Source organism: Eulemur rufifrons, chromosome 17 (genome assembly GCF_041146395.1).
Source record: "Eulemur rufifrons isolate Redbay chromosome 17, OSU_ERuf_1, whole genome shotgun sequence".
Lineage (NCBI taxonomy): Eukaryota > Metazoa > Chordata > Mammalia > Primates > Lemuridae > Eulemur > Eulemur rufifrons.
Window position 1 is genome coordinate 31,230,597 of NC_090999.1, and position 12,360 is coordinate 31,242,956.

At 35.0% G+C, this 12,360-nt stretch overlaps 1 protein-coding gene across 4 annotated transcripts in view; it reads left to right on the forward strand.

Annotated features, from left to right (window-relative positions):
* Positions 1-12,360, forward strand: part of PARP8 (poly(ADP-ribose) polymerase family member 8) — a 157,599-nt gene that overhangs the window by 67,706 nt on the left and 77,533 nt on the right. For all 4 annotated transcript variants that reach the window (XM_069492704.1, XM_069492702.1, XM_069492705.1 and 1 more), the window contains one exon: positions 12,040-12,077. In XM_069492704.1, the coding sequence (XP_069348805.1) occupies positions 12,040-12,077 (38 nt within the window). The remainder of the gene's footprint in view (positions 1-12,039; positions 12,078-12,360) is intronic.

The window sequence follows — 12,360 nt, forward strand, 5'->3', positions numbered from 1 at the left end:
ACTTAAAGTAATTGGATTTAGGTTATCCTCGATAAGACATAAAATAGTTTTTCTTCTCCCAATTTTTGAGAGTCATTCGGTATACGTGGCAAGGGAACTGTGCATATATTTTGAAGACTTCTTTGGGTACAGCTGGCATATATTGAACATTGGGACACAACAGTGAATAAGACACATAGAGAAATTAGATCTAGTGGGGGAAAGAAACATTAGTCTGATACTCATCCAAATTACAACTATGAAAACTTTAAGGAGGATTTAGCATAGAGCCCTACGAAAGTGTTTAGTAAGAGGACTTAACTTTGTGTGGGTCAGGCTGGACAGTGTAGGGTAGAAGCTGGGAGAAAGGGCTTAAGAATGTAAAAAAGTAAACTAATACCTGAAGGATGAGTAAGGATCAAGCCAGGAGATGTAGGGAAGTTTTCCCCATTTTATTAGTGAATATACTCTTACTTGAACTATGGAATACATTTTTTTGAACTGAATCTAGTGTGTTTCTTTTTATAAATATATTTGATTACTACTAATAAAGTTTATTCCCCCCAAATTAGAAAAGAAGGCAAACACCATCAATAATAACAACAATCAATTAACCAAGAAACCTTCCCCCTGAAAGCATACCAGGCAAAAAAAAAGCTGTATATAATTACAACTCCATACAGAGAGTGACCTGTGACACATTGATATATATCCTTAGACACGTCTCTGTGCATCTGTATGCATTTGTTTACATATTGTTCCATACAGAAATGGGGTTATAGCCTCATTAGATTAGTTGTACATCCCTTTTAATGGTTGCAGCATCTTTGTAATGGATGTACCATTATTGAAACAATTTCTGTGTGTGAACATTTTAGTTACCTCTAGTTTCAAAACTCAGAAATATTTTAAGCCAAGTCTAATGTATTTGTAAAGTTGACTTAATCAGTTTAGCACCTAAATTAATCTGAAATAAGGAGACATTCACTTAGGGATTTCAGAATTTCTTTGCTTCTATTTGCATACGAAATATGGCTCAAATGAGAACTGGAGGTATAGATATTTAACTTACTGAGATATACTTCAGCAGATAGAATTCATTTATAATGCCATGAATAAGAATCACTTGCATCATTATCAGTTTTCTACAACTTATGCCCACCATTCCAGTGAAAAAATACCCAAGATCTTTTTTGCCCATTTTTAAAGTTTTTGCAGTTTTTTCTCAGAGCCTCCTTCCTGCCATCATAAATAATTTCCAAAGGTAATGCCTCATCAAAAAAAAAAAAAAAAAAAGCTACAACTAGAGTGTTAATTAATCCTATAGGCCTCCTGGAATTTGCAAATCTAGAACTCTGAACTACTGGGCAACTGTTGAGCAAGGTGAGAGAATGAACTGTTCTGAAATTTTCATAAGAAATCTTGGATTGGGTTTTTAAAAGCCTCTATTATTTTGCTTCTCTGAGGCTAGAAAACCAAAACCAAGAAACTCTCTCCACCAGATATCACCTCCAATACCTATATAATGGGGTGAATTTCTGTTAGGTTGAGGCTCCCAGAATTTGCTAAGGCTCCTGTCTTGCCAGAAAGTGACCTTCCTCTCCACCTGTAAGTGTGGGAACCTGTCAGTCAGCTAGGTATTAGGCCAGTTTTCTTGGGAGAAGTTTGTAGGTATTAATTCCATATATAAAGTCATTCCTTGTTTCTTAATAGTCGCTTGTCATTTCTGATTACATGAAATCATTTTCAAATATGATACTCCAGGAATAGCCTTGGTTACAAAATCAATTTATCTAATAATAACACTGGTAGAAAGGGAGGACACATTCTTACTGAACCTATGACAATAACTATTTTGCCATGAAAAGTAATAACACTCGTTAGAAGTTTCTGAATTCTGGAGGCATCAGTGAGAATCAGATGCTATTTTAAAATGTTTCATTTTAGTTTATACAAGCAGTGCCCACAAAATTGAGAGTTAATTATAGCTTAAAAAGAAAGAAAGATAAAGGTCTTCTTCATATATCTGTTAGAAAATAGAATATTAAAACAGCGTCAACAGCAAATAGCCACAATGAATGTCCCTGATCAGTTGATTTAATCTTATATTATTCTTGTTTCATTGGATCTTGGGTCTGCCTTTTGCTTCTACAAGAAAATCTACATGATAGAAAATCTACAGGTCAGTTTTGAACATACATATATTCAAAGTTGATGTTGTAATTATAACTGTCCTGTTAAACTGCCACCTTTCCTTTGATAAAACCATACACTTACCTATCTTAGATTTTTATAACTTGGAGGCTTTTAGTTACATATTTGTTGGCTTAAGAATAAATTGCATTTGCTAATTAAATACTAATAAATTAACTTTGTGGTCAAAATATGTCAAATTTAGGCACTGTATCCTTGTTTTCAGGTTATTGTCCTTTCCACATTAACCTTGTGAGAACAAAATATTTTTCAAAACCTTAATTAATAGTGAAAGATGAATTGATTTTAGTAAGCACTTGGAAATACTATTCTAGAATCTATAAGTATTACCATTCCCTAATTTAATTACTGTCCTCCCAAAAGGCTGTAGTCCAAAAAGAAAACAAAAACAGGAAAAGCAGTGGACAGGACTATGGCTTTCCAAATCCAATTATACGTATGTATAGCATTTTAACAAAATAATGAATCAGTGCCTATGTAACCACTAGGGGAAAAATGTTAATTCATAGAGAAAATGACCTTATTTTTGACAAAAAGAAAAAGAATAAAACTTGTGTGCTTATACTTTTTTCTTGTGTAATGTGTGTCTAATTTACTACAATTGTTTTTAGATCATAAATTCTGTAAAATTTATGAATATTACTTGAAAAACCAAATAAATCACTAGTATGTATTCTCTGTGTCAAAATAATTAGGCAAAAATCATAAAATTAAATCAAGGCTATATGTTTACATTGAGTTTTTAATGTAAATAGCTTGTAGATATTTACATTAAAATATCTCAGGCACTTCAATAGGTCTGCATAAAATTAGGGTGATTTCTGTTGTAAGAAACAAAAATATTTCATATTGGCTTACACAGTAAAAGGAAAGTTATTCGTTCATGTAGTAAAACTTTTACTGATAATGAGATTTTGGTTTAGTTTGATCAGGGCCCTGCCTCTATCTCTGAAATTTTCTAAGCTTTACCTGTTTCTGTGTCAGGCACATTCTTAGACCTGCTTCCTCATGGGTACGAGTAGGCTACCAGGGGAAACTAGGGCTTTATGCTTCCTCATTCATATCCGGGAGGAGCGAGAGACTTCTGAGCAACCACTGATTGGACAGGTAGCTATGGGTCAGATCATGAGAGTCTTGGCAGACATAGAAGTTAGATGTAGAATTCATAGCTGTGTTTTTTAGAAACAGAGTCCAGAGTTCACCTTCATCAGAATCAATGTGATGTGCTTTTTAGAAAGGCAAATTTTCAGGTCCCACCTGAATTCTACTAAATCAGAATTTCCCTGCCTCAGAGTATGGCCAAGGGACTTGTGCCCTGATATGGTGAAGTGGTAGATAGACCTATAGTTCCTAACAGCAGTGCTACTATTATTTGTCCCTAATTTTCTTTTTTTGGCATTTAGTTTGCTAAGTTGAAAATTATTGTAAAGAAGGCTATGAGTTTCATTTTGTAAAAGTTGGATTTAATTTGCTTATGAAATGATCCTATTAAAAATGCAAAAAGAAGAAAGTGCATCTTTGATTTGGAGGCACAGCGTTGTTGAGTCTTCTGCTTATGTTGGTAGGAGACTGTCATGGATATGGCTGAGATTATTCATGGTGGAAAAAATAGAGCAGTAAGCATGGCCTGGAAAGCATTAGAATATGAAAACTCAACTTGAAATATGAAAATGTGACAAGTCAAGGGATTAAAGAATTCATGTAAGAAAAGAACTAGGAGGAATAAAGGTCAGTGGCTACCTGAAGAAGCAGAATTCTGGTGGAAGAGTAGGAGTGGAAGCCCGATTATAATGAGGATGTGCAAGTGGGTGGATTGAGAGAAAGAGTTAGGTTATTCTTTGTAAAAACTTGACTTTAAAATGTAGAGAAGTAGAATGATAATTAGAAGGAGTTATAGTGTAAATGGAGAGTTTAAACATTACTAGCTTTTTTCTTATTGCACAATATACCATTATTTTAAAGGTTGAAACAATGCAAATACGTGCAAAGAATAAAATTTACTTTCATCCAATAGCCAAGAGGGAACAGCTGTTAAAATTTGTCATTTTTAAAGCCATGTTTCTATCAGTATATGTGTCAGTGTATATTTGTAGTAGATGTATTTATTCATTTTCATGGAAATATGTTTCAGCTGTTCAAATTAATGTTACCTTAATGTATCAGAAACACTTATCTCTTTCACTAAGATTTCTTCTACCTCATTATTTTTTCACAGTTGCCTAGTATTATTATATTGTGTCTGTACAATAGTTCATATAATCCTATTATTTTGGCAGTTTAACTTTTTTAAAAACTCATTTTTAAATTTAAGATAGCACTACCATTAATATCTTTGTGGCTAAACTTTTTCCAACATAATTGTATATTTTTGATAGATTTCAAATTGTGGAATTGTTAGATTAAATTAACAGAACAAAGTCCCAAATGGAGTGTGGGTTTATGAGTTTTATACAGCAAGTAGGTGGATTAGTCTTCAATAAAAGGACAGACAATTCCTCCTCCGGGTGCAAGGAGAGAGCCTGTAGGTGGTGGGTGGTGGGAGACAGAATTGAGGAACTGCTGTGGGGGAATAGTCATATGATAATCCCTCTTTATGTGGGAAGAAAATATTTTGATGATAGTGAAAGGGCAGGTTATTATAGGGTGTTGGAAAGTTGTGAATACTTGAAAAAGCAATGAGAAGTAAAAGCAAGAGGTTCCATGAGGGATGGTTTCTGGGGTTACTGAGCAAAGTCGTTACTAGGTGGTATTGAAGACCATTTGTCTGTAGGGCACCAGGCCCCTAGGTTTCACTGTCCTTTCCAGCAGCACTGGAGGTGAAAATGCCAAATATGACTTCATCTATAGTTTGGAACTGGTAGGATCAGGTAGGTAAGCTGCATGGGCAAGGCAGGGGCTGCACAGTGAAGCAGTTGCAGACGCTATGGAGAAGCAGACTGGTATTTACAGTCACAGAAAGATGTAGATGAAACCCGGAGGGACCGGCAAAGACACTAAGAACGCGTGGTTTGTGGATGTCAGAGAGCCGAAATAAAGCAATGAGAACTGGAAAATGATAAAATCGTGGTTAGAAAGTGGAACACGGGTGTTTTGAGATTTTAAAAGGGGAGGAATTCACTCGAAGTCAAGGTCCAAGGTTAGCCATTTGATTTGGTGAGCTAAAGGTAAAGGAAACAAGGTCACGAAACTATGTGCAACTTAACATCGTCCATATGGATACATGGGTGATGGGAGGATTTTTTATTAAAGAGGAAAAGAGTGCTCTGGAAATCCCTAATCTTGGATAAATGATAAAAATATTTTAGCTCATAATGGTGAAGAATGAGGGTGCTGTAGCTTGTTGACCTGGACAATTTGAAAATGTCTTTGGAAGATGAACATGAAGGTGAATGTTTTGGGAATTGAATGGCACCAAAGTATAATAGCAAATGCTATTATACAAAGTATAATAGCAAAGTATAATAGCATGCTCCAGATCACCTGCTAGCTTGAGATAGTAGAGTTGGGTCTGGAGGTGGAATGGGACAGTATCTCTTTCACCCTCCAGCACAAAAGAGTGAGGGAGATAGAATTGTTAAGTGTTGGAGTGAATTTTCCTTTCGAAAACTCCAATGTGTCTGGGGGTAAGGTGTGGGGATTATATAGTCTCAGGTATCATCTGCTGACTTGCAAGTGAACAAAGAAAATTCAGATCTGTATTCATAAGCCTCTCAGCTAGGCTGGAGGACTGATTGTGATTAGCTGCAATTTTTTTGTTAGTTTCTGCATTTTGCTTTTCCTAAGGTAAGTTCTGAAAGTCTGATCTGAGAGAAATGAGAGATGTGAGGGTGTAGTTTATTGGAGAAATTGTTTTAAATTTAAGAGGGGAAGGTAAAAAAAGTATTGCACAATAAAATGTTGGTTTTTGCTTGCTCTGTCAAAACTTCTGGGTGTAATTGAAAAAAGTATGAGCTCAGGACCCAGGAGTTTTGCATTACAGATGGCAGTCAGAACATTTTGGGGCCCATCTGTAAAATACAGATATTGAGTCAGTGTACCAGAAAGGTCTTCTAAGTCTAAAGCTGTTTCATCTTCATTTCTAAGTTCTGATCTTTATTATGTAAAAACTACCATCTTCTACTCTTACAAGAATTTTCTTTAATCTATGAACTTGGGCGCTAAGGCTAAATTCTGTTTATCCTTAGCTCTTTGCAGACATTTCATAAAGAAGTGGTAAGGGAATGAGTAGTAAGTTTAGATTCAAGAAAGACCTCATGAATAATTTCAATTATAGGTATAAACAAATATATAAACTAAATACAAAATTAGGTAGATATTGAACACCTAAGGGCTGCTTCAGGAACTCCTTTAGCAGCTGTTGGCTGTGGAAGGATGTCTTTGGTTGGGCCAGATGCTTTTAGAGGAGTAAGAGGTGAAAGTAACCATTTTGTTTGAAAATTATTGAGGTGTAATAGAAATAATTTATAGATTCTAGTTGCAAGCTTGTGATTTTAAGAACCTTGCATTGTGCTATGCATATTGTATATACCAAACCCATATTTGATTGACCTGAGTTTCTCTGGCAAAGCACCTTGATGTAATTCATCGTAATTTAGCACATTCCAAAATTCTGAAGGCATTTTTTCTTCCTGAATAGGAATTCAGAGCTTGTTCCAGGTTTTTCTTTCTTTTCGTGTTCACCGTCTTTCATTTTCTCTTGTCCACAATATTTTTTGCCTGCTTTGTGGTACGTATTATGTATAGCACATACTACCCATACTCTTAAATCTACTAAAGCTTTGCTCTTTGCACTTTCTTTTTGGCACAACCTATTAAATCCTTCAGCTTAATCATCCATGTCTGCCTGTACTAGATTGTTTCCCTTAGAACTCTGTAAGCCACAAAGTGAAACTGATTAGGATTTTACAGTCCTGGTGATTTTCCTTCTGGTATACTACCAAAAAAAAAAAAAAAAAAAATGCTGTAGCACAAGGAGCTGATGAATCATTTTGCAGGGCTTGTGTTGTCTATTTTCTGTTTGAAAAATTAGGTATGATCATGAGCATAGGAATGTCTCCTCATATCATGAGGACAATAATAAAATCATCAGTGTTAGCTTTGGTCTCCAATAAATGTAACATATAGTATTTTTTAGCAAATTGATTTCCCCAGAAAACATTGATTCATGTAAAATTTCACTTTTGTGAAGTTTAATTGCTTGTGCTGGAAGCTGACTAAAATGACTCTAGCACCTGCCGCTGTGTGTCTGGATTGTCCTGGGGTCCTTACACCTGTTAAGTCATTAAATCATCACAGCAGGCTCGTAAGGTAGGTATGGATTCTTCCATTTTACTGAAAGGAGACTGAGTGTATTTAACTGATTTTTCTTACACCAGCCAGCTAGTAAGCCTCAAAGCTGGGATTTGACTTGTCTGTCTAACTCAAACTACACCAGACTCTCTAACTGGAAGTAGACAAAGGAATGAATTAAGGCCTCATTTTGGATTTAGACACTGATTTGGATAAAAAATGAAGCCAACTGCTGTTGGTTGAGATGATAGGCTGTGGGGAATTAATTCAGCTTAGTCTGAGTATAATCTCTGGCAAGGGGCCAGGCTACTGTCAGATAATACTGCCAGATCAGAAAGGGTGCCTTATCATCAATTTTATTTCTACATCGTAGAGTTCCACTGTATGAGAGTGAATCATGGGAAAATAAATCCATATGGGGTCATAGTGTATATTTCCCACAGTTTGTTTGAGGCACCATTGCCATGGATATTTTATCTTCTAATGCTTGGCATTTGATTCATCGCCATGATTCCCAAAGCTGGGCTCTTGGCTGGGATCCAACATCTGCCATTTGTTCCTTCCTTCTCATTCCCATTACATACTTTCCCACTGATATTTGCTCATATTTTACTACTATGATAGGTTTTTAATCTGATCTTTTCTTCAGTCTATCCTAAATATTGCCTAGTAATTTTTTCAAAATACTAATTCTGCTTTAAAGTACTATTATGCTTCATACAGTATGATTCCATTTATGTGTCATTCTTGAAATGACAGAATTACAGAGAGGGGGGAACTGATTAGTGGCTGCTTGGGCTTAGGGATGTTGTGTGAAGGGAGATGGGTTTGACTCAAAAGGCTAGCCTGAAAGACATCTTTGAGCGATCTAATAGTTCTGTATCTTGATTTGTGGTAGAGGGTACGTGATGCATGTATGATAAAATGACAGAAATATACACAAACTTTTCACTAATGTCAATTTCCTGGTTTTGGTATTAATATTTAGTAGACACGATATGTAAGTACTGGAGGAAACTGGGTGGTATCTTGAGACTTCTTTGTATACAATCTTTGCAACTTCATGTGGATCAATATTTATTTAAAAAGTAAAAAGTAAAAAAAATACTATTGTGCTCTAGCATCTTCAAGTTCCTTTGTCATATTCATCATATTTCCTATTCTCTGTTTCCCTCTGAATTAATCATCCAAAGGTATCTCTCCTGATGTTTTTCCTATTTAGATTTTATTTGGCATTAACACAATGTTCTTATACCAACTTACCAAAAGTGCTTCTTGAATTAAAAATTGAACAATTAAATATGCTTTATGAAAGAACAGCATCAATATGTGGTCTTACTAACCTTCCTTCTTTCCTACCCATCTACTCATTCAGTTTTTCTTGTCTGTGCCTCATCTTTTCCTAGGACTAAGTAGTATGCAAGGGATTTGTCTGGTGGAGTCTTGGGAACTTGAGCTTGCCTGGGAGGGTTGTATTGCTTTGTGGCCATAGTAGCAAAGCCCTAAGTCCAGTCACAAATTCTAAAAAGCAGTGACTTTTTAAGGAGGTAAAACTCAGTGTCATTAAGGTAAAATGAGCCAGGAAATCCAGGGTATGAACTATGATAAACCATGTCATCCACCCAATCAAATTTATTGAGATTTATATTTATATTGTAGCTCAGCATATGGTATATCTTAGTATTCTATGGTTATAGTGCTCTATGAAAATAGGTTTCAGATTTTCTAGTGCTTTAATGATTTTTTTTTTTTTTTTGTCTGGTTCTGCTAATTACTCAAACTGTGATTGTAGAATTGTCTGTTTTCCCCTGTAATTCTGTCAGGTTTTGCTTTATATATTTTGAAGCTTTATTATTAGGTCCATACACATTTATGATTGTTATGCTTTCTTCCTGATGAACTGACCCTTTTTGTTAGTATGCAAGATCTGTTTATGTCTTTGTCTTCAGTCTTTTTATGCTTACTGTTGGCATGGTGTATCTTTTCAATCCTTTACTTTAAATTACTTTGTGTCTTTATATTTAATGTGGATCTGTTAAAGATAACCTGGAGAGTTGGGTCATGCTTTCTTTTATCCATTATGGTCATCTTTTCCTTTTGTTCAGTGAGTCTTGTCCATTAATATTTAATGCAGTTATTGATATGGTTGGATTTTTGTTCCATTTTTCTTTTTCTTTTTTTCTATTCTTTCTGTTTTTTTGTTCCTCTGTTACTCCTTTCCTGCCTTCTTTTGGGCTAAATGTTCCAAAATGTTTTTTAGAATTCCATTTTAATTTATCTACTGGCTTTTCTAGTGATGTGTGTGTGTGTGTGTGTGTGTGTGTGCGCGCATCTGCATGTGTACTTGCTCTAGGGATTGCAATATATTTCCTTAACTTTTCTTCGAGTTATTATTTAGGGTTAATATCATACCATTTCACATAATATGTAAGGACCTTGCAACCATTTTACCCCGCCCTATCATTATGCTATAATCATATGTATTACATTTACCTATGTTTTAAATCCCACAATGAAGTGTTAGAGTTTTTACTTTAAACAGTCGTATGTATTTTAGAAACATTAAGGAAAAATAGTGTTTTATATTTACCCTTTCTGGTGCTCTTCATTCCTTTTGAATATTTGACTTTCTTTCTGATGTCATTCAACCAGGAGAACTTTGTTTAGGATTTTTTATACTGCAGATCTCTAGGAGCTAATTTTCACAATTTTATTTTATCTGAAAATTTCTTTATTTTGCCATCATTTTTGATGGATATATGGACTGGATATAAAATTCTGGGTTGATATTTGTCTCTCCTCAAAAAGTCAAGATTGATTCTTATCATCATTTCCTCATATGTAATGTGTCATTTTTGTTCCTGACTTATTTTAAATATTTTTCTTATATTTGGTTTTCAGCGGTTTGACTATGCATACCTGAGTGTAATTTTCTTTGTACTAATTTATTCTATTTCAGGTTTTCTGAGTTTCTTCAATATGCACACACCTATGTCTTCTACCAAATTGGGAAATTTTCAGTTTTCTCAATTATTTTCTGCATTATGTTTCCTCTCCTCAGCCTTCTAAAACTCTAATTATACAAATATTTGCTCTTTTGCTAATGCCCTAGAAGTCCCTGATAGTCTGTTTTTGTTTCTTTCCTCTTCAGATTGGGTTTGCCTTTACATCCTTAAGATTACTTATAATTACTGTTCTGACATCATAGTGGGTAATCACAACACATGGGTCATCTTTCCTTTAGAAAATAGGTTACATTTTCCTATTTGTGCATACAGTAAGTAATTTTGGATTGTATTGGATTCACTTTGTGAATTATGCTTTGCATAAACTCTGTCTTCTGTATGTTCCTTCGAAGAAAAGTGATTTTTTTTTTTTTGTCTTAACAGGCAGATAATTTGGCTGAACTTAAACTAAATTTTGACTTTTCTGTGGCAGGTGGCAGCTCCACTGATCTTGTCAAATAGCTAGTATTGAATGTGTGCTGTGTGTCATGCATTTAAATAGGTGACTATGCTACAAATATAAACTCTAACCTCAAGAGACTTGCAGTCTAGTTGATAGAAAGTGAACAAATAAGCATGTTAAATTTTCATATAAGTACAAACTGTAATTTAAAAAATTATTTTGGGACACCTCAATCCTTCTGAAAGTAAAAAGCAGTTTATTTTACATATATATAGTGGTGATGAACGATTGGCTGATGAACAATAACTATTATACTTTCATTATAGTTTGTTAAATCTTGGAAAAAAAGGACAGTTTTCAAAAGTACATTGTATTGTGGGGAAGCAATATTAAAAAATAAATGTTTAAATTCTTGAGTGCCATACTAAATAGGAGGAATACTTTTTTGCAAAAGTAAGAAAAGATGATTTGATGAAATTTGAGGAAACAAAACAAATGATCATAAATTGGGCAATATTAAACATGGCTGAAATAAAAGACCTCTATACTAAAAACAAAAGTTGGGAGAAAGATATTCCAAAATGGTTTTAGAAAGACCCATTTAGACTCATGGAAAGTGTATCTTAAAAATCTGTAAGTTTCGGCCGGGCGCGGTGGCTCACGCCTGTAATCCTAGCACTCTGGGAGGCCGAGGTGGGCGGATCGTTTGAGCTCAGGAGTTCGAGACCAGCCTGAGCAAGAGCGAGACCCCACCTCTACTAAAAATAGAAAGAAATTATATGGACAGCTAAAAATATATATAGAAAAAATTAGCCGGGCATGGTGGCGCATGCCTGTAGTCCCAGCTACTCGGGAGGCTGAGACAGGAGGATCGCTTGAGCTCAGGAGTTTGAGGTTGCTGTGAGCTAGGCTGACGCCACGGCACTCACTCTAGCCTGGGCAACAGGGTGAGACTCTGTCTCAAAAAAAAAAAAAAAAAATCTGTAAGTTTCCTATGTTAGATATAAAAAGGGTTTTCTTATCCATTTTGGATGTTCAGTTTACACTTATATTTGTATAAACTAATGGGTAACATGGGGTTGGTACTTCTTTTGTGCAAGCATAGATACCTTAGAAGTAACCTGAGCCTTTTTTCTTTTTCCTTAACAGTGTGTCATACTCAGTACATGTTTCCGAAGATTACCCAGGTATGCTTCTTCTTTTTATTTCAAATGTTTGTATCATGACTGTTTTGAATATGCTTTTCTTCTGGAGATGTAAAATGTATATAAATATATCTAGGGGTAAAGCATTGGTAGAGAAAGACTTTAAGGTGGAATTTCTCTTCTTTGCCTGTAAAGTATTAATACATGTCTTACCCTGAGACACAGGCCCGAATCAAAATAATTTCCCAATGAAAAGTTCTTTACATGAGTCCTATGATATCTCCAGCCTGTATTGCTTACATTACAGTTAAAATGAAGATTCTCT